Source organism: Tupaia chinensis, unplaced genomic scaffold (genome assembly GCF_000334495.1).
Source record: "Tupaia chinensis unplaced genomic scaffold, TupChi_1.0 Scaffold000238_1, whole genome shotgun sequence".
NCBI classification, from domain to species: domain Eukaryota; kingdom Metazoa; phylum Chordata; class Mammalia; order Scandentia; family Tupaiidae; genus Tupaia; species Tupaia belangeri.
The window spans coordinates 8,767,255-8,790,771 of NW_006159716.1; the positions used below are offsets into that span (position 1 = coordinate 8,767,255).

General features: G+C 45.0%; 1 protein-coding gene across 1 annotated transcript in view; it reads left to right on the plus strand.

Annotated features, from left to right (window-relative positions):
• The first annotated feature begins 6,453 nt into the window (after positions 1 to 6,453).
• Positions 6,454 to 23,517, plus strand: part of PXT1 (peroxisomal testis enriched protein 1) — a 31,733-nt gene continuing 14,669 nt past the window's right edge. Inside the window, exons 1-2 of the mRNA XM_014587826.1 lie at positions 6,454 to 6,625; positions 22,273 to 22,403. Of these exons, the coding sequence (XP_014443312.1) occupies positions 6,454 to 6,625; positions 22,273 to 22,403 (303 nt within the window). The remainder of the gene's footprint in view (positions 6,626 to 22,272; positions 22,404 to 23,517) is intronic.

Consider the following 23,517-nt stretch of genomic DNA (forward strand, 5'->3'; position numbering starts at 1 on the left):
CTCTCTAAAAAATAAAAATAAATAAAAATAGTAACAAATGGAATTAAATAAATAAATAATTAATGTGAAAAATTGTTTTTATATCAAAATGTACTTGTTTCCAGGTCAGCAGGTGACATACTGGTTAAAGCGCTGGACTCCCACATGGTCGACCACAGTTTCAATCACAGACCAGTTTGCTTTCTCGCTTTTTTTCTCTCTCTCTGGTGAGTGCACGTGCCCCTATAGCAAATTGAAAAATAATAAGAGGCCGGCAGGTGGCATGATGTTTAGGCACTTGACTTGCACACGGCCAGAAAAAACACTCTCTCTGTCTCTGTATCTCTCTCTCTCTCTCTGTCTCTGGTCAAACTTAATTAAAAAAAATAATAATAACAAATAAAATAAAATAAATACATAATTAAAAAAATAAATAAAATTAAATCAATAATTCTAAAAAACTGGTTTACTTATTATTTGTTATGAAGTTTGATCGAAAATAAAAACATGTTCAATATTAAAAAAAATATTTCCACTATTTTTTCCTTTCGTCACAAATCCATTATAATAATAGAGTCATTATTTTAGAAACTTAAACACAGCTTCTAGGACCAGCAGGTGGTGTAATGGTTATGTCGCTGGACTCTCATGTAGTCGACTGTTTGAGTCCCAGACCTGAGTGCTTAAAACTCACACAGGGTGTGTGTGTATGGGTGCCCAAAATCCCAAGAGGAGAATGGAGGAGAAGGGATTGCAGGGGGCTGGCAGGTGGCATGGTGGTTGAGACACTGGACTCCCACATGGGTGATCACGGTTTGAGTCCTGGACCTGATGGCTTGCTTTCTCACTTTCTCTCTCACCAAATTAAAAAAAATAACGGTAATAATAAATACAATTAAATAAATCTTTTTTAAAGAAATAAACTTAAACAGTTTCTTAAGGGCATATTTGGTTTTGGACCAAGTGTGTCCCCTTTAGTGTATGTTTAGTGGTACACTAAGTAATTGCCCTTACAGATTCTTATTCTTTCTTTTTTTAAAAAAAATATTTATTTCTTCTATGAGAAGAAATAGAGAGAGACAGAAATTCTAACAGAGTCTTCACACCACAACCCCCCCAAGTCTAAGTTGGCCCAGATTACAGGCACATATATGTGTCCAGCAAGTTCAGGCAAGACCCAGGATGCAAAGTGAGGACCTTCCCACATGGGTCCAGTTGTATTACCACTGTGCCACCACGGATTCCTATTCTCTTTTTCTTTCTGTCCTTCTTTCTTTCTTTTTGTTTTAGGGCTTTTGCCATAGAGTATCTGCACTTGCCTGAGAAAAATAGACAGTGAGAGGGGAAGTGAGAAATCACCCCTAGGGAGAATGGCCACATTGCAATCCCTTCTCTTCCATTCTCCTCCTGGAATTTTGGGCACACATGCACAAGTGCCTGGTGTGATTTTCAAGTCACCAGGTGTAGGACTCAAGCCACAGTCACCCATGTGATGGTACAACACGATAACCACTACGCCATCTGCTGGCCCCGGATTCTCATTCTTAGAAGGATGCAAACACACACAATGTCAATGTTTGAGGCTGAATCTGCAAGAAATTAAATTATACATAACTTTTTCTTTTTAACTATTGCTATAGAGCACATGAGAGAGAGAGATAAAGTGAGAAATCACCTCCTTGGGGGGATGGTCACACCACAACCCCTTCTCCTCTCTGGCTCTTTTTCCTGGGATGGTTCATATTTGCATTTTATTTTCTTCTCTCTTTAGCCTCTTTTATTCTATAGCAGTGCCCTAATCTGTCCACCATTTTTACCGCACCCATAATACTGATTTTTCTTTATTTTAGGTTTTTACCATAGAGTGCTTGTGCTCAACAGAGAGAGGCAGAGAGAGGGAACGTGAGAAATCACCCCCCACGCAGATGGCCATGCCACAATCCCTTCCTTCTCCTTCATTCTCTTCTCAGGACTTTGGGAACGCTCGCACATGCACCCAGCGTGATTTTCTTTCCTTTTCAAAATTTTATTTTAATTGCATTTATTATTATTATTATTTTCCTTTATCAGAGTGAGACAGAGAGAGAGAGAGAGGAAGAGAAAGGGAAGTAAGAACACAAACTGCCAGATCTGGGACTCAAACGGTGGTTGACTATGTGAGAGTCCAGTATCTTAATCACCACTCGAGGCTGGCTCCATTGATTTTTCAAGCCCACCAGGTCTAAGAATCCAACTGCAGTTAGCGTAATGGCTATGCCACTGGACTCCCATGTAGTTGACTGTGGTTCGTGTCCTAGACCCGGTGGCTTAAAACTCATGCCAGGCACGTGTGCATGCGTGCCCAAGATCCCGAGAGGAGAATGGAGGAGAAGGGATTACAGCGTGGCCATCCCCCCTGGAGGGTGATTTCTCACTTTCTGTCTTTCTGTCTCTCTCTTTCTGTCTGGCGAGCGCATGCACCCTGTAGCAAAAACCTCTCCCCCCCAAAAAAAGACTAACTGCAGTCAATCATGTGAGAGTCCAACACTTTAACCGCCACCTGCTGGCCCAATACTGATTTCTTAAAGATATCAGACCAGCGCCTAAAGCACCAAAAATACTCAGGAACCTACAACATTTCATCTCTCAGTTTCTTCTCACTATGCTGGCCCAAATTACAATTTTGAAATTTTTATTTATTTATTTTTAGTTTGCTATAGAAAAATGTGCACTTGCTGGAGAGAGTCAGAGAGACAGATAGAAAGACAGAAGTCACCTCCAAGGCGGAAGGGCCACGCCGCAATCTCACCAGAATTCTTCACCGTTCTTCCCTCAGGACTTTGGGTATGAATGCACATGCACCTGCCATGCTTTTCAAGCTGTGGGGTCCATGACCACACAGTCAGCGATGCGGGATCCAGCTGTCTTAACCACCATGCAACCACCTTCTCTCCCTGTCTCTCTCTGGCAAGCACATGTGCCCTATAGAAAAATTTTTTTTTTTTAAAAAGGGAGAGGGCCAGTTGGGGAATAGCTATGCTGCAATCCCTTCTCTTCCATTCTCCTCTTGGGAGTTTTGGGCCCACACACAAGTACATGGCACATTTCTCAAGCCACTGGGTCTGGGACTTGAGCTGCATAGTCAGCCATGTAGGATCTAAATGCCCCAACCACTAGCCACCAGCTAGCCCCTAAATTACAAATTTAATAAATATATTGAAATAACTTTCTACACTGGAAAAACAGGGGTACATTTGAAAAATGATGAGTGTTTTAGTCCATTTTGTGCTACCCATAGACTGGGTAAAGTATAGAGAACAGAAACTCACTTGACTCACAGTTCTGGAGGCTGGAAAGTCCAAGATTATGGCATTGGCATATGGTGCTGGCATCTGGCGAGGGCCTTTATCCTGTGTCATCCCAAGGCAAATGGCAGAAGGGCAAGAGAAGGCAAAAGTGAGATGAGTGAAAAAGGAGCCAAACTTATCCTTTTATCAGAAATCCACTCACTCACTCCTAAGAAAATAGCATTAATCCATTTATGAGGGCAGCACCTTCACAACTTAATCACCTCTTAAAAGTCCCATCTCCCAAAACGACAATGGCGACTAAGTTCAACATGAGCTTGGAGGGGACAAATGTTCAAACCGCAGCAATTAATCAGAATTCTGCGGGTGCCCTTTTTCCCCTTGTCTGTCTAGCTGAGGCAGCTGTTCAGCCTCTTTCTCAAGGTCATTTCTTCGAAGTTCTCATTTATTCCCTCTAAAGCTGTGCTGTCCAGTATTGTATTATATCGCATTATCTTATATATAGCCATTGTGTTCTGTTAGTGCAAAATGCAAACCAGATCTCCATGACTTACATTAGAGAGTGTAAACTATTTTAGTAATGATTTCATATTAACTACAATCTTTAAATGATAACATTTGGATTTATTTTAAGATATATCGGGTTAAATCAAATTGATCTTTAAAAGTAATTTCAGGGTCAGTTTATTTTTTTTTGCTCTAGGGTGCTCATGAGAGACAGAGAGAGACAGACAGAAAGCAAGAAATTGCCAGAGGGGATGGCTATACTACGATCCCTTTGCCTCCATTCTCCTCTCAGGATTTTAGGCACACATGCACAATTGCCCAATGTGAGTTTCAAGCCCCTGGGTCGGGGACTCAAACTGTGGTCAACCACATGAGAGTTCAAGTGTCTTAACCACCATGCCACCAGCTGGGTCCCAGGGCTAGTTTTATAGTACACTGATTAAACACTGTACTCTTTATTTATTCTTTAAGAATTATTTTATTTAACTTTATTTATTTATTTGGAGAGGTTTTCGCTATAGGGCGTGTGCGCTCGCCAAACAGACAGAGAGAGACAGAGACAGAAAGCGAGAAATCACCCCCCAGGGGGGATGGTCACATCGCAATCCCTTCTCCTCCAGTCTCCTCTCGGGATCTTGGGCACGCACACGCGCCCAGCGTGAGTTTTAAGCCACCGGGTCTGGGACGCGAACTGCGGTCGACTATGTGGGAGTCCAGCGACAGCCATTACGCTAACTGCTGGTTCCCTATTTATTTATTTTAATCTGACCCAAGAGGAACACGAGAGAGAGAGAGAGAGAGAGAGAGAGAGAGAGAGAGAAATCAAGCCGCCAGTTCCAGGACTTGAACCTTTGTTGGCCACGTGGGAGTATAACACCCTTAATCACTATGCCACCTGCTGGTCCCAAGCACTTGTACTCTTACAGCATAACAGTTAACTGCTGTACAGAGGGAGCCAGATTCCACATAGCTGACCTCAGTTCTAGTCCCAGACTCTAGGGCTTGAAAAACAGGCCAGGCTCATGGGCCTGTGCTCAGGATCTTGACAAAGGAGGAAAAAAGGATTGTGGTGTGACCAGGCTCCATTGAGGGGTTATCTTGTGCTCTCTCTATCTCCCTCTGAGGTGTGCGTGTGTGCCCTCTGGCAAAAAAAAAAAAAAAAAAAAAAAAAAAAGAAAAAAGAAAAAAGAAAAAAAATTACACCTTTTACTTTTCTCTTTTAAATATTTTATTTGTTTTATTCATGCCACAGTGTGTGTGCCTGCACTAGAGAATGAGATAGAGTGAGAAAAGGGGAGAGAGAAACACTCCCCACAGAGTCTAGTCCTGCCATGATCTCCTTCCTCCAGCCCTCAGTCCTCAGCCAATAGGATCCACCCACTTGTTTCAGGCTGACCCAGCCAGGGATTAGAACTGCGGTTGCCATGTGGGGATATCTGCCTCTCTTGAGCAGTGCATTCTTGCTGTGCCCTGGAGCCAGTCTCTTCTCACTTTTTCTTTTCTTTTCTTTCTTTCCTTTTTTTTTTTCTTTTTTAAGAATTATTTAATTAGGGACCAGCAGTTAGCGTAATGGCTATGTTGCTAGACTCCCATGTAGTGGAACACAGTTCGAGTTCTGGACCCGGTGGCTTAAACTCACACCAGGCACGTGTGCATGCGTGTCCAAGATCCCAAGAGGAGAATGGAGAAGGGATTGTGGCATGGCCATCTCCCCTGGGGGGTGATTTCTCATTTTTCTCTCTCTGTCTCTCTCTGTCTTTCTGGCGAGCACACGTGCCCTGTAGCAAAAACCTCTCCAAAAAAAAAAAAAAGTTTTAGTGAAGAAACACACACACAATGAAGTGTGACAAAGAACACGTTTCATCTCCAGCCCCTCCACCTCTCTAGGTTTTGATCTATTTTCTTTTTGGCTACACTAATTTGTCTCTCTTTTTCTATGTTTTCCCGTTTATATTCCTCTGATGGAATGTGGCTATCAAAAAGATGAAGAAAAACTAATGGGAGATGGGAAGTGGGATAGGGTAGCAGATCTAAAGATTGAGCTATGCAGAAAGATGTTTTAATTTGGCCAGCCAGGTGGTGTGGTGTTTAGGGCAGCTGTATCCCACACGACTACTGTAAGATTCAAGTCCCAAGCCCAGCATCTTGAAAAGTCCAAGAGGAAAATGGAAGAGAAGTGATTGCACTGTGGGCATTCCTCAGGGGGTTCAAGGGGGGTATTTTCTCACTTTCTCTGTCTCCACTGAGCACATATGATCTATAGAAAAACTAAAAATGGGAAAGAGATATATTTTAACTAAATTAAAATAGACTTTATGCTTTTTATTTTTACTTTTAAATTTTTATTTATTATTTTTTTTTAAAGTTTGCTGTAAAATTTTGCACATATGTTCACCAGTGGGAGACAGAGAGAGAGGGAAAATGAGAAAACAAGCTATCAGGTCTGGGACTCAACTGTGGTTGACCCTGCGGGGGAGTCAAGCACTTTAACCACCACACTACCTGTTGGCCCCCCAAATAGACTTTAGATATCACCCTGTTCCACCTAAATTTGTAACCCTTTTATATGTAGAATAGGGGCTGCTCATGTTTTTAAAGCATCTGAATTCATCTAAAATCAAATATTTGCTGAGAAGTGGGGGAAAATCCTCTGAAAATATATTTTTCAATAGAAAAAAACATGACGAAGAAAAAGCACAATGGCTTTGTTTATGAACCTAAAGAAGTTCTGAATCCATCTCCCAAAGTAACAAATTGTTGCAAATCATTGTGGGTAAAATGCAGTTTTCAGAAGGCATACATGACCCAACTTGTCAGCTTCTGGACAGTATCAGCCATGTCGAGGAACCCAGGTGAGATTATTACTTGCATTAACCAAGACATGTATTCTATTTAGCATATATTTTTCTTGGTATTGAGAATTTTAAACTGAGCATAATTATTTCAGAATTAACTGTAAAAAGACCGAAATAAATCTCTTCATTCAAGTTCTTAGGTGGTAAAAATCTAAAACTGACTTCGCTTCATGGCATTGAATCTTAGTTTCTATTAGCTCTGAATCACTGATACGACAACTAATTAAAATGATCCCAAATCACCAAAGTAGGTCAAGTTTATCTTTCTTAAAAAATTGTCTTTAAACTGGACCTGACAATGTCTGCATTATTAAGGTAAGAAACCTTCAGGTTACATACCTTTTTGACTTTGCTAATATCAGAGAGATCGTGAAGGAAAGATAAGCTTGAAATTTTGTTTTGCAAAAAATGTGTGACTGCTAAATGTTCCAGAATGCTGGAAAGTCTAAGTCTTTTATTTTGAAGAAGAGTGTTAAAGGAACTGTTGGGATTAAATTTATGAGGCCTTAGACTTTCAGATTAAAAATAAGCTGGGACCAGCAGTTAGCATAATGGCTATGCCGCTGGACTCCCACGTAGTCGACCATGAAGCCAGGCGCGTGTGCGTGCGTGCCCAAGATCCTGAGAGGAGAATGGAGGAGAAGGGATTGCAGCGTGGCCATCCCCCTGGGGGGTGATTTCTCGCTTTCTGTCTCTCTGTCTCTCTCTGTCTGTCTGGCGAGCGCACGTGCCCTATAGCAAAAACCTCTTAAAAAATATGCTAGGCACCTGAAAGGGATTATTAACTTTAATTTGAAATTGCTTAAAGAATTACATGCCATTGAGAAAAGTAGAAATTTCCAGTGTCCTGGTAGGTAGCCTCTTGCCACCACACCAAATATGGTATTCATTTCCTAGACAGAACACAATGAACTACAATACGGGAATTTTTCATCGGTGCTGTTGTCAACAGTTACTCATCAAAGCCTGAGATTTTTGTCTCGTATGAACACCTTCTAGAGCTTAATTATTTCATTGACATATAATTCACCTACTGTAAAGTTCACTCTTGTAAAGTGCACAATACAGTGGTTTTTAGCATATTCACGAAGTTGCGTAACTACTGCCATTATTCCAGAATTTAAATTTTATTGTAGACCCTTTCCAACATGTTTTCGCGCTCACTATCCCGCTGGATCGTCAGAAAGTCCTTGCTTGGGGCGCTGATGGGAATCTTTCAATCTGCCCTCTGGGCGTTGCCCGGTTTACTTAAAGCGCTTTTCTAACCGCAGCGTCGCTTCCAAAGCGGAGGCAGACTGTAACTGGTAGCTAGTTACGCGGCCACGTTTAACTAGTAGATATCAGCCCACCACCTCATCTCCACGTCGGATTTCGTGTGCAGAGCTCGTTCCACCGCCCTAACCTAACTGTGGCGGGAACTTTATTCTGTGCATTTTCTGAAATCACAACAGCTCGAGCCGGGATCCCATTTCCTTCCCAGAAGACCCGCCGCGGGGTCCCCGGGGCAGCGGAGAGTTAAGATGCCGCTAAGGAATGGGGGATGTGCAGACACCGTCCCCGAGCTGTTAGGACGGTGTCGAGAACGCCTAAAACGGAGTAACCGCCTGCGGAGGAACTCAGGACGCTGCAAGCGCGGCACCCCAGGGACCCCGCCTTTCGGGAAGGCCCGGCAGGCCGCTGGGGGCGCGCGAGTCCCGCCTTCTGCCTCCGCGCCGCGCTGAGCGCTCCCCATTGGCCGCCGGAGACCCACGTGACCCCACTTGCCCCGCCCTCTCAGAAGGGCGCGCTTTTCCCGCCACGGACCGGCCTGGGCTGGGCCAGCTGCTCTCGGGCGCCCCTGAGCGGCGGGAGGTTGTTCAGGGGACACGGTGGAGCTCTCGGGCAGGCAACCGTGAAATAAAAAAATCCGAGTGCGGCCGAAAGTGAGCCTTGGCGCGGAAACCGGGGACTGAGGAAGGCCCCTCTGCCCTCGGGGCCGTGTATCCGGGCGCGGCCGGCGGACTTACGGTGTAACCACGCCTCGTCTGTGGGCTGCGCAGCGACCCGCAGGAACGGGCTGAGCTCTGCAGCTTTGCGGAAATCTGCACCGGGGGACCACGTCTTTGGGGGAACAGAACCGTAGTTCTCGCATGGGGAACCTAACGGCACCTTTTCTTAGAAGTGATGGGCCTGGGAAGTCCCAGCAGCCATCCCGACACTGCGCAGCATCTCGGCGGAGCGAGGAGTTCGGGGAAACCAGTGAGCGCGGAAGGCCAGGCTTGCCCCTGCCGGCGGGGGTCGGAGGGATCCGACAAAAGGCAGAAGTGACTCCTCCAGGGGCGGGCAGGTGGCGCGGGGTTCCCACATGGCCGACCGCAGTTCGAGTCTTGGGCCTGGCTGCTTGCTTTCTTGCCTTTCCTCTGTCTCTGGTCAAATGAAAAATAACACATCGAATTCAATAAATAATTACCTAAAAATAAAAATGTAATCCTTGATAAGAAAGGGCACAAATGCGTGCGTGTGCAAACGGTTCAAAGGTTAAGTTCTAAGACTCCTGGTGGAAGTAGTACTGACCCGAATGTAGTCTGTTCGTTCCCGCTCTTGCCCCCTCTCTTTCTTTACTTTCTTCCTTCTCTCTCTCTTTTGCCAGAGGGCACATGAGGGCACATGTGCTTGCCAGAGACAGAAAGAGAGAGGAAAAGGAGAAAAGCACCTTCAGGGAGGCATGGTCATACCACAATCCATTCTCTGTACTGTCATGATCACACACACCCAGTGTGTTTTTCAAGCTGCTGGGGTGGAGATTTGAACTACACGGTTGGCCATGTGAGAACTAGTTCCCTGGGGTCCAGCAGCGGTTGGCCATGTGAGAACTAGTTCCCTGGGGACCAGCAGTTAATGACTATGGTGCTGGACTCCCATGTAGCGACCGCAGTTGGAGTCCCGGACCTGGTGGTTAAAACTGGCGCCAGGCACGTGTGCGTGGGTCCCCAAGATCCCGAGAGGAGAATGGAGGAGAAGGGATTGCGGTGGCCATCACCCCTGGGGGGTGATTTCTCACTTTCTGTCTCTCTGTCTCTGTCTCTGGTGAGCTTTCACGCCCTATAGCAAAAACCTTTCCAAAAAAAAAAGGAAAGAGAAAAAAAACTAGCTCCCTTAACCACCAGGCCACAGCTGTCCCCTATGTTTTTTCTTATACAAATGATAAAGTTTAGTTAATAAATTAGGCCCACTGAGAGATTAACAATAATAACTAATGATAAACTAGAACAACTATAGCAGTATGCCAACATCACTACTTGCGCTTTTGAACCAGTAAGTGAAATAAGGGTGCCTTGAACACAAACTCAGTGATACCATGATGGGGGATCTGATAACCAAGATGGCTACTAAGATGGGTGGGTAGGATACCCAGCATGGAAACGCTGGCGCAGAGCTGTGGAGTGGGAGAGTTCATCATGCTACTCACATGGCTGTCAATTTCAAACTTAGTAATTGTTGGGCCACCCATGGCCTGTCGATTAAGGGAGCCAGATCCCACTTAGCTGACTGCACTTTTTGAATCTGAGATCCAGTGACTTGAAAAACATGCCGTGTGTGTGTGTGTGTGTGTGTGTGTGTGTACATGCCCCCAATCCCGACAAGGTGGAGAAATGCAGGAGAAGGGATGACAATATGACCATTCCCCTTTTCTCTCTCTCTCTGTCTGGAGAGCATGTGTACCCTCTTACAAAATTTTAAAAAAATTGAATTGTTGGGACCAGCAGAAAGCATAATGGTTATGTTGCTGGACTCCCATGTAGTTGACTGCAGTTTAAGTCCCGGACCCAATGGCTTAAAACTTATGCTGGGTGCCTGTGTGCCCAAGATCCCAAGAGGAGAATGGAGGAGAAGGGATTACAACATGGCCATCCCCCCAGGGGGTGATTTCTTGCTTTCTGCCTCTCTGTTTCTCTGGTGTGTGCATGAGCCCTATAACAAAAATCTCTCCCTCTAGGAATAACAGTTTATTTGTAGAATTTTCTAGTGATATTTTTAGACTGCGATTGAGGATAACTAAAACCACCAAAAGCAAACTTGCTAATGGGAGAGTAGGGTGGGAGACTACTATACATAATTGCAGAAGTCAGTAGAGAGTTCAGCTTTTTAACTTTACAAAAAAAAAAAAACTTATTTACTTCTTCCATGAGTCAGGAAGATAGAGAGAGAGAGAACCCCCAACCTCCAGCCAACCCTGGATCATAGCCAAGAGTGTGCCTAGAGTACTCAGGGAGATTTGAACCAGGAACCTTCCTATATGGGGTTGCCTCACAGTGGCATGATTTACCCCTGTGCCACCATCTGGGTGACAATGGTAACAAAAAACATGAAAGCCTCTTCCCTTGTAGATCACACAGTGGTAAAAGAAACAGATTCTAGTCCTGTACTGACAAATGTTTAATGTGATCAGTGCTAAGAGGTCCAGATGCTATAGTGGGGGATTTGACCTACAGGAAGATCAGAAATGGCTTCTCTCAAGATAGAACTCTGGACTTGGGACCTGAAGCAATGAAAGACATAGAGGTTGCAGGGAGAGGAAGCAGTTTGCCCAGGGAGAGCAGGGAGCCTCTTCCCTTCCAGTGACTGCCCATCTTACCCATCTCCACTCTGCATACATTCATCTTGCCTCTTAGTTCTCAGGAGACAGTTTTTTTTTTTTTTAATTCCAAATGCTTAGAGAGTATCTTGCTGTAAATTTTAAATACTGATACATAGAGAGTGTATTGGTAAGTATACATATATCAATAACATGTACAACACATCTTAGTATACATATCTCATATGCATTAGTACCTGTTATTTTACATAAGAAAACCATGCAGGGAACCAGCAGTTGGCGTAATGGCTATGTCGCTGGACTCCCATGTAGTCGACTGCGGTTCACGTCCCGGACCCGGTGGCTTAAAACTCACGCCGTGTGCGTGCGTGCCCAGGATCCCGAGAGGAGAATGGAGGAGAAGGGAGTGCGGCGTGGCCATCCCCTCTGAGGGGTGATTTCTCGCTTTCTGTCTCTCTGTCTCTCTCCCTCTGTCTGTCTGGCGAGCGCACGCGCCCTATAGTGAAAAACCTCTCAAAAAAAAAAAAAAAACAAAAACAAAAACAAAAAAACATGCAGTGATTATACCAAAATTTATAAAACTATATATCCCAATAGAACTAGAAATGCTATAGATAAAGTGGTGAGGGATCACATGATTTTGGAAAACTTAAAGTCATCGGAGAAAGTAATTTTCTTTATTTAAAAAAAATTTTGCCAGAGGGCACATGCACTAGTGCATGTGTGTGTATATAAGAAAAAGAGCACTCTCGGGTCTGGCAGGCAGTATGGTGGATAAGGGCGCTGGATTCCCACATGAACGACCATGGTTCAAGTCCTGGACCTGGTGGCTTGCTTTCTCACTTTCCTTTTCTCTCTCTCTCTCTCTCTCTGGTGGTCAAATCTAAAGATAACAATAACAAATGGAACAAATTAAGTAAATAATTAAAAAAAAAAAAAGAGCAGTCTCCCATGGGATAATCACATTATAATCCCTTCTCCATTTCTCCCTTCTTTCAGGATTTTGGGCATGTGTCTGGCGTGCCTCTCAGTCCACTGGGTCTTGAACCATGCAGTTGGCCACATGGGATCCAGCTGCCCTAAATACCACACCACCAGCTGTCCCCATATTGGTTTTTTTCTTTTTTTTTTTTTGGAGAGATTTTCACTGTAGGGCGCGTGCACTCGCCAGACAGACAGAGAGAGACATAGAGACAGAAAGCGAGAAATCACCCCCCGGGGGGATGGTCATGCCGCAATCCCTTCCCCTCCATTCTCCTCTCGGGATCTTGGGCACACACGCACATGCACCCGGCGTGAGTTTTAAGCCACCGGGTCCAGGACACGAACCGCGGTCGACTACGTGGGAGTCCAGCGACATAGCCATTACGCTAACTGCTGGTTCCCCCCATATTGGTTTTTCATTTTACTTTTTAATTAAGAATATTTTAATTGCTAGAGGACATGTATGCTCACAGAGAGAGAGAGATAGGGAGGGAGAAACCACCCCTACCCTTATGGGGTATAGTCATACTGCGATCTTTTCTCCTTTATTCCTTCATGCTGTTGAGATTTGGGGCACATGTGCACATGCAGCCCATGTGCTTTTCAAGTCACCAGGGCTGGGATTCAGGCCACAGTCAGCCACGTGGGATCTGGCTCCCTTAATCACTAGGCTATAGTGCCAGCCCTAACTCATTGTTAGAGAGAGAGAGAGGTATTTAAGTTTTTCTTTTTGTTCATGATAGAGCACATGTATGTGCATCAGAGAGAGAGAAAGACAGGACTTCCAACGTCACAGTGCCACCATCCACTCCCAGACTCAGGTCTGGACCATGGGCACATATGCCTGGTTTACTCACCGAGGTCTCTGACCTGGCACAGAACCCTCCCATGTGGATCAGGCTCACGGAGCATCTTAATTTGCCATTGCACTACTGTCCAGTCCAAACAATCATTTTTATTTTATTTTTAGAGAGATTTTTGCTATAGGCGGTGGGTGCTCACTGGAAAGACAGAGGAAATGAGAAATCACACCCCAGGGGGGATGGCCACTCAGCAATCCCTTCTCATGGGACTTTGGGCATGAATGCACACGCACCTGGCATGAGTTTTAAGCCACTGGGTCCAGGACTCAAACTGCCATCAACTACGTGGGAGTCTAGTGATAAAACCACTATGCCATCTGCTGGTCCACCCCAGGAGTAATTTTTAAAGGATCTGTTGTCCTTGGTAAGAGATTTTGAATTTTCCTGAGACTGATTAGTAGACCTGCTGTGTTTAAGTGAGTTGTTTTGAAATTATTGTTCCAATTATGGATCGTTTTAAATTAAACATTACTATAATATGTTTGATTATGAGAGGGCATATCCTCTGAGATTGGGCAAAAACTATTGCTTCTGTACTTAAATTATTTAAATATTCAAAGTGATTAAATTTAAAGCACTAGTGGAGATGCCAGGTGGGATGGCGGTTAAAGCACTGGAGTCCCACATGTCTGACCTTGGTTCAAGTCCCAGACCTGGTGGCTTGCTTTCTCACTTTCCCTCTCTCTGGTCAAATAACAAATAAATAAATAATTCTAAATAAATAATATATATTTTTTAAATTAAAGCATACTAGCTAGCATCCTAAAATTAAACAAATAAAAAAAAATCACACAAAAAAATCACCAGTCCCAGACCTGGTGGTTTGTGAGACATGAAGGCACGTGTGTGTTCATGCCCAAAATCTTGAAAGGCTGGAGAGAAGAAGGAGAAAAGATTGTGGTGTGGCCATCCTTCATTGGCTGGGGGGGGGTGCTTTCTCTTCTCCTTCTCTCTAAGATGTCTCACTGTCTCTCTCTGATGAGTGAATGTACCGCTGGCCAAAAAGAAAAAAAAAAAAGCCCTCAGATATACAGTTAAAGCACTATCAGGGAATCAGCAGTTAGCGTAATGGCTATGTTGCTGGACTCCCACGTAGTCGACCGCGGTTCACGTCCAGGACCCGGTGGCTTAAAACATACGCAGGGCGTGTGCGTGTGTGCCCAAGATCCCGAGAGGAGAATGGAGAAGGGATTGTGGCGTGACCATCCCTCCTGGGGGATGATTTCTCGCTTTCTGTCTCTATGTCTCTGTCTGGCAAGCACATGCGCCCTATAGTGAAAAACCTCTTAAAAAAAAAAAAAAAGCACTACCAGCTTTAACACAGAGGATTATCCTTTTGGAAGGAAACTCAAAACAATTCCTTCAGTCTAAACTTTATCCATATTTTAATATGTATTCATATTTGGACTACAGACTTCCTGTATGATTTTTTAAATTATTTTCTAAACTTTATCATTGCTTTTCCTCCCCACCTCTACTTGATTTGTAAGTATTATATCCTCAAATTTCTCCAAATTCTCAACCATACTATCTCTTCAAGTCCTCCCACTTTTTTTTTTTTTTTGAGCGGTTTATGCCATAAGATGTGTATGCTCACCAGAAAAGAGACAGAAAGCAAGAAATCACCCCCCAGGTGAGATGGCCATGCCACGATCCCTTCTCCTCTTGGGATCTTGGACACACACATACATGTGCCTGGTGTGAGTTTAAGCCACTGGGTCCAGGACTTGAACTATGGTCGGCTACATGGGAGTCCAGTGACATAGCCATTACATCAACTACTGGTCCCTAAGTTCCACTTTCCACTGGGAACTTCCCTTCTAGACTTGTTTTCTTGGTCTCATCTGGCTACTCCCTAGGCCTATTGTATCTGAGATCCTGGGACTGCTGTACACATGGGTTGGACTCACCTTTTGGGAATTGTATGGCTCTTTCTTTCTAAACTTAGTCTTACTTATGTGTTTTACTGGAATATTTCTCAAGAGACTTCCAAACAAATTGTGTATGAGAGAACTTCTTGACCCCTTCCACATCTGCAGATATCTTTATTCAGCTTTCACATATTATTGATAGTTTAGCTGGGCATAGAATTCTAGACTGAAAGTAATTTTAAAACCTTTTAAAAAGAATTATTTATTTAATTTTATTTGTTATTATTATTTTTTAATTTGATAAGGCAACAGAGAGAGAGAAAGGGAAAGTGAGAAAGTAAGCCGCCAGATCTGGGACTCAAACTGTGGTCAGCTATTTGGGAATCCTGCATCTTAACCACCATGCCACCTACTGTTCCCGAATTTTTAACTTATTAATTTGGCGAAGAGAGACTGAGAGGGAGAGAGAGAGAGAAAAAAATGAAAAAGCACCCCCAGGGAGGATACCTATGTCACAATCACTTCTCTTTCTGTTTCCTCTTAGTATTTTGGGTACACACACATGTGCCCAGTCTAGGACTTGAACTGTGGTCAGCCATGAGGGAGTCCAGCACGGTAACCACTACACCACCTGCTGGCCCCAGGACAATTTTTTAAATGTCCTTAAAGATTTTATAAAAAATTATTTTCACAGATCCTAACAGGTGGTGTGGTGGTTAAGGCACTGGACTCCCTCATGGCTGACTGCAGTTTGAGTATTGGACCTGGCAGCCTGAAAAATCATGCCAGGCACATGTGCATGCATTCCCAAAATTCCAGGAGAAGGATGGAAGAAAAAGGACTGTGGCATGGCCCTCTCCCATGGCGGGTAACTTTTCACTCCCTCTCACTGTCTCTCTCTGTTTCTCTCTACATTGTACCCTATGGCAAAATCCTTAAAAACCAAACAACAACACTAAAAAGAACACAAATTTGTTGTCCCACTATATCCTAGTATCTATTTTTTTTTTTGGAGAGATTTTCACTGTAGGCTGCGTGCGCTCGCCAGACAGACAGAGAGAGACATAGAGACAGAAAGCGAGAAATCACCCCCCAGGGGGGATGGTCACACCGCAATCCCTTCTCCTCCATTCTCCTCTCGGGATCTTGGGCACGCAGGCACACGCGCCCGGCGTGAGTTTTAAGCCACTGGGTCCGGGACACGAACCGCGGTCGACTACGTGGGAGTCCAGCGACATAGCCATTACGCTAACTGCTGGTTCCCCTAGTATCTATTTTTTGAGAAAGATTTTTGCTATAGAGTGCATATGCTCACCAGAAAGACAGAAAGCAAGAAATCACCCCCCAGTGGGGATGGCCATGCTGAAATCCCATCTCCATTCTTCTTTGGGGATTTTGGGCATGCATGCACATGCACCTGGTGTGTGTTTCAAGCTTCTAGGTCCAGGACTCACATCAGCGTTGGCTGTGTGGGAGTCCAGCAACGTAACCACTACACACCATCCTGGCGCGCCCTCCCCTCTTCCTCTGTCTGAAATCTGCAGGGTACAGTGGGCTGGGGGTGCCAAGGAGACCAAGTGGTGCAGTCAATACCCATCAGACATCTATTAATGGTGTGTCTCCCTCTCCCAGCCTCCAGATCTCAGTAGGACAAATGGGTTTCCAAGAGTCAGGAGGCCATGTGGTGGGTTCTCAGTACATCCCTGTCTTGTTCATTTGCCTCACCTCATCAGCTTCCTGCCTTCTAGAAGCATTTACAGATCTCTCACCCACTGTTGATCTTGCCTCCCATTCTCTTCAGTGTGTGTCTTATTCTTTTTATATTCTTCATTTTCATTCCCAATGCTTATGCTCAGTCTCTCTTTTAGAAAAAGAATTATTTTTATTTAACTTTATTTATTTATTTTAAATTTGACCAGAGAAGGACAGAGAGAGAGAGAATGTGAGAAAGCATGTCACCAGATCCAGGACTCAAACCATGGTCAGTGGGAGTCCAGCATCCTCAACCACCACGCCACCTGCCAGTCCCTATGCTCAGTTTTAACCTAGAAGTTCCTGGATTCTCCTTTCTCCCTCCACATGCCCTGCTTTTTTAGATTTTATTTTATTTTATTTATTTTATTTTATTGTCATAGGGCACATGCACTCGTTAGAGACAGAGTTTGGAAAGTGAGAAATCATCCCCTAGGGCAAATGGCCACACCACATTCTTTTCTTCTCCATTCTCTTCTCGGGATTTCAGGCACATGTGCCTGGCGTAATTTTCAAGCCACCAGGTCTGGAACTCAAACTGTGTTCGGCCATGTGGGAGTCCAGTGCCTTAAACACCATGCCACCTGCTGGCCTCTGGAGTCCCCATTTATAGTGAACAGAATCAGGATTATGAAAGGATGAACACCATAAGAGAACATAAAATATTTACATTTTAAGTGGCTTTTATAAAACTATCAGAGCATACTTGCTTAAAAGCTTTCCTAAATGCAACCTAATGGACAGTTGGTCAAAAGTCCTCATATAGGATTCTCAATGTACGATGATATTTTTAAAAGTCCTCGTGCATTGCAGCTGATTATTTACTTTATAAAGGAACTATTCTCGTAAAAAAAAAATTAACCATGAGTTTTTCCACATTCCTCACTAGGCCATTTAGACTATGATTTTATTTTCAGCACTCTGAGTGGATATATACATAGTCACACAACTTTTGCTATAGAGAGAGACAGAGACAGAAAGCGAGAAATCATCCCCCAGGGTGGATGACACAATCCTTTCTCCTCCATTCTCCTCTCGGGATCTTGGGCACACATGCACACGTGCCTGGCATGAGTTTGAAGCCACCGGGTCCGGGACGCGAACCGCAGTGGACTACGTGGGAGTCCAGTGACATAGGCATTACACTAACTGCTGGTCCCCATGGTCACACAACTTTTAAGTAATGGTTATTGCAACAGATGAGATGTTTTTCCCTCTGGTTATTAAAAAATTAATATTTGAAAAATAATAGAGTTTTACTTTTTTCTGTTTTTTTTTCTTTTTTTTAGTAATTTCTTTTTCTTTTTAGTTTTCCATTATAGGTGCGTGCACTCACCAGAAAGACAGAGAGAGAGGGAAAGTGAGAAATCACCTCCCAAGGGTGATGGCCACACTGTAATCTCTTTTCCTCCATTCTCGTCTCAAGATTTTGAACATACATGTATACATGCTCAGTATGATTTTCAGGCCACCAGGTCTGGGACCCAAACCGGCTACATGGGATCCAGCTGACCTAACCTCCACACCACTTGCTGGTCCTAAAGTTTCACTTTTAAATTTTATTTATTTTGATGATCTTGTCAAAGAACTTTTCACTTGCCTCCAATATATGACCAGCTTAGAGTTTTGATTTGATGATTTCTTATAATATGGTTATGTTGTTAGTATGATATGAGAGTTTTGTTTGTTTGTTTGTTTGTTTTTTGGAGAGGTTTTTGCTATAGGGCATGTATGCTCTCCAGACAGACAGAGACAGAGAAACAGAAAGCGAAAAATCGCCCCCCAGGGGGGATGGCCACGCCGCAATCCCTTCTCCTCCATTCTCCTCTCGGGATCTTGGGCACGCACGCACACACGCCCGGCGTGAGTTTTAAGCCACCAGGTTCGGGATGTGAACTGCTGTCAACTCTGTGGGAGTCCAACAATGTACCCATTACGCCATCTGCTGGTCCCTCTTTTTATTTTTTTAGAGGTTTTTGCTATAGGGCATGTATGCTCTCCAGACAGACAGAGACAGAGAAACAGAAAGCGAAAAATCGCCCCCCAGGGGGGATGGCCACGCCGCAATCCCTTCTCCTCCATTCTCCTCTCGGGATCTTGGGCACGCACGCACACACGCCCGGCGTGAGTTTTAAGCCACCAGGTTCGGGATGTGAACTGCTGTCAACTCTGTGGGAGTCCAACAATGTACCCATTACGCCATCTGCTGGTCCCTCTTTTTTTTTTTTTAAGAGAGATTTTTGCTCTTGCCAGAGAGACAGAGACAGAAAGTGAGAAATCATCCACTGGGGAATGACCACACTACAATCTCCTCTCCTCCATTTTCCTCTTGAGATTTGGGAACATGCAAGCATATGTGACCAGCATGCTTGAAGCTGCTGAGTCTGGGACTCAACTCTGCTAGGCCATGTGGGAGTCCAGCAATGCGACCATTATGCCATCTGCTGACTCTGGTTACATTGTTTCTTATGATGTGGTGGTATAGCTATCTGGTGTATAGATGGAAGGCAGGTACTGCAACTCTCTAACCAACAATGCCGGAAACTGAGTATTGCAGAACCTGCGATCCATTGTGCATTCAACTTCTCTGAGGAAAAGGAAGTGACCAGAGCCAAAATGCACTGGGATTAGGAACTTGATTTTAAGATTCCATTTCAGGAAGAACCAGCAGGTGGTGTGGTGGTTAAGGCACTGGACACTCCCACATGGCCGACCACAGTTCAAGTCCTAGACCTGGTGGCTTACTTTCTCACATTCTCTCTCTCCCTCTCTCTCTGTGTGTGTCTCTCTCTGGTCAAAAGAAAATAAATAAAATAAAAATTGAATAATTATTAGAAAAAAAAAGATTCCATTTCAGACTCTGTCCTGAAGCCAATTTATAGCCAATACAATCACCTACATAGGTTTACCTATGTTAGACAGCCCTGGGAAATGGTAGTTGATGTAGTAGATATTTTTGCTTATTTGTTTAGTGGCAGGAAGAGAGACCTACTCCTGTTACCTCCAGAGAGATGAGATTTCTGGTGAGGATGCTTATGAAAAGAAACTGAATTCGGAGGGTTTAGAATCTGAGGCAATTATGGGGCCAGTCTTCGGGTGTGTGTCTTGTTTTCTTCTATGCTTACTTTTTAAAATCCCCAGGGAGATAGCCATGCTGCAATCCCTTCTCCTCCACTTTCCCCCGTGGGATTTGGGGCACACATGCATACATGCCTGGTATGCTTTTCAAGCCACTGGGTCTGGAACTCGAACTGTAACATGGGATCTAGCCACGATAACCTCCACACCACCAACTAGTCCCAAATAATGACTTTTTAAAAAAAAATATTATTTGTTTATTTTAATTTTGAACCAGAGAGGGGTACAGCGAGAGAGAGAGAGGGAAAGTAAGAAAGGAAGCCACCAGTTTCGGGACTCGAACTGTGGCAGACCCTGTGGGAGTCTAGTGCCCTTAACCACCACACCACCCGCTGGCCCCCTTGAAAGGTGACTTTTCTGACACTATTTCTCTTGGTTCCCCATTTATGTCTCTGATTATTTCTCTTCAGTCGTTTCTATGGATCTGTGTTCCCTGAACCTTCCACCCTACCCAGAAGTTCTGTCATGAGCTATACGAACTCTCCCTGAGATAGCTCTTCCACTCTCTTCCACTTGTGCTGAATAATGACTGATGACTTCTAAATCTTCATCTTGAGTTCTGACATCCTCTGAGCTTCAGAGACAGCAAATGCCTGCTAAATGCCGTACATGTACCGTACGTTTATAAAGGAACTCTCATTCCTTCCTTCTCTCTCCACCTGCCTCCCCCACTTCCCATGCCTGTCCTCCCTGTGCTCCGCCCAGACTGGTGGTGTCATTGCCTTTCCTGTCCCACAAGCCTGAAAGTGGGGGTTCTCCCTTCTCCTCCCTTTCCCCATCGAATCTATTACCGAATGCCCACTGTTGTGCTTCCTAAATATTTATACGCTCTGCTTCTACCTTTCCGTCCCTGTTAGGGCTACTTTAGTGCAGGCTCTGTGCCAAGGTTGGGATCATGGGCTTTGCAGTCAGACATTCTGGCTCTCGGTCGTAGACTTTCAAATCCCGGGCAAGTTATCGAACCACTCTACGTCAGTTCTCAAACTTAGCTGCACTTGGAACCGCATGGGGAGTCTTAAGAAAATACCAATGCTTGTTCAACTCTAAGGATTTGGATTTCATTGGTATGGAATGAGGCCCAAGTATTGGGAGGCAGTGTGTGTGTGGGTGTGTGTGCGCACTCACAGTGTTTTAGACAGGGTCTCTGCGTTGTCATCCTCTGGTCCCAGCCTTCTGTGTGCTAGGATTACAGAGGCGTGCCTTCCAGGTTGGGCTTGGAATTGAACCTAGGCCTCCCAAGTGGCCTCAGCTTGCCAAGCAGGAGCATCTAGCATGGGCTACATGCCTGGGCCGTGGGAGGTTTATCTTTTTTTTTTTTTTACATTTCTAATGGTTTATTCAAGTCATCCTGTCCTCTCTGCCCACATTTAAAGAGCTTCACGTTAGAGGGGGAATTCTCCTAATACTAGGGGCTGTCAGGTCTTCCAGCACATCGATCCATTTATTATTTATTTATCTATTTAGTTTTATTGTTTCTCTTTTTTCCTTAAACTTTTTTTTTAGAATTATTTATTTATTTTTATTATTATTATTTTAAATTCACCAGCAAGAGAGACAGAGAGAGAGAGAGAAAGTGAGACAGCAAGCCACCAGGTCTGGAACTTGAACCACGGTTGGCTGTGTAGGAGTGCAGTGCCTTAGCCACCATACCACCTGCTGGCCTTTCTTTTTTCTTTTTTTTAAAAATTGTTGGGACCAGCAGACGGTATAGTGGTTACTTCATTGGATTCCCACATGGCCGACCACAGTTCAAGTCCCGGACCCAGTGCCTTGAAAATTATGCCATCTGTGTGTGTGTGTGTGTGTGTGTGTGTGCCTAAGATCCTGGGAAGAGAATGGAAGAGAAGAGATTGTGGCGTGGTCACCCCCCCAGGAAGGGGGGGCGATTTCTCACTTTCCCTTTCACTGTGTCTATCTCTGTCTCTCTGGCAAGTGCACGTGCCCTAAGACCAAAACCTCTAAAAAAAAAAAAAGTGTTTGAGCTTGCTGGAGAGAGACATGGGGTAAAGTGAAGAAAGCACCCTCCCCATGGGGTATGGTCAAAACGCCATCCCGTATCCATTGTTTTCCTCCTTTTGGGAGTTTGGGCGCACACACACACACACACACGAATCTGTGTTTCTCAAACCACTGGGTCTGGAGCTCAAACCATGAGGTTGGCCATGAGGGACAGACAGTGAGAGGGAAAGTGAGAACTCACACAACCCCTGGGGAGTTGTCACAATATCCATTTTCCTCCCGGGATCTTGGGCACACACACACACGGACCCAGCTGGCGATCTTGGGCACACACACACACACGGACCCAGCTGGCCTCGAAGTGCAGTTGGCCATGTGGGAGTCCAGTGACGTAACTGCTACGCCATCGGCTGGCGTCATATAAGAGTCTTTACTAAACAGGGGTAACTAGGAATATGTAGTGATAGGCGGTGACCTCTGTCAACTTTTCTGTTCATGCAGATGACAACCTACCGTCTCAGCCCAAGGAGAGCAGCACTGGCCAGCAGCGGCCTGAGGAGGAAACAGTCCCCAAGTTGGCCATGCAGCTGCGACAGATTGGAGACAGCATCGATCATAGGATGGTTCGAGAGGTGAGCCCCCCTCTCCCCAGCCAGGGCCCTCTGGGCGGGAGGCAGGAGCGAAAAACCCGAGGCTGCCAAGTGGCTGGAATACCCTTGAGGGATCAGAGCTCGAGGTTCCTGATATCTGAATTGCTGAACATTAGATTGAAAGATCGCGAGGCTGAATCAAGGTCAGCGTTAGGTCTTATCCTCGGGGGCCCCCACTGTGCTCTGTGGACAGGCAACGTCAGCATCGTTGGCAGCTGGTCAGGCGTGCCACATCTCAGGGCCCAACTTACATGGGCGGAAACAGAATGCACCCTTTGGCACGTCCTCCAGGGGAACTGTGCACACATGAAAGTGAGAAACTGCCGCACCTTACGTAGGGTGCATGCTGGAATCACCTGGGTGGTTTTTTTTTTTTTTTTTGCTATAGGGTGTGCGCACTCACCAGAGAGAGAGAGAGAGAGAGAGAGAGAAAGCAAGATGTCACCCCCAGGGTAGATGGCCATGCAGCAATCCCTTCTCCTTCATTCTCCTCCTGGGATTTTGGGCACATGAGTACATGTGCCTCGTGTGAGTTTCAAGCTGCCGGGTCCGGGACTCCAACTGCGGCTGGCCATGCAGGAGTTCAGTGCCTTAACCACTGTGCCACCTGTTCACCCCCATCTGTGGAGTTTTAAGGACTAAAGAGGCTTGAGCCAACCTGAGAAATGCCAATTTAATTGGCATAGGCGAGGCCTGGGCACCGGCATTGAAAAAGCTCCCCGGTGACTCTGGTCGCAGGTGGAAGGAGAGCCTGTGCCTTCGACTCTGGTTCTCCCTGAACCACCTGAGGGTCATGGTGTGAGCGTCACCCCACTGATTTCACCTGAGTGTTCTAAGACATAACAAGGGGAACAGAAAAGACTAAACATTAGTGCTGAAATCTCAGGGGTGATGAGACCCTCTGGCACAGCCTGGAGCTGGCAGCAGAGAATGATCCCAAGGGCCTCCATGGTAGAACGGGTGGCTGCCCCCTCAGAGCCCAACTTCTTGCCCTTCAGTTCATCTGCCTTGTGACGATTTCTTGTGAATCGCTGCAGCTACCACCGTGCTGTCTTTTTTTTTTTTTTTTTTTTTTTTTTGGTTTTTTTTTTTTGGG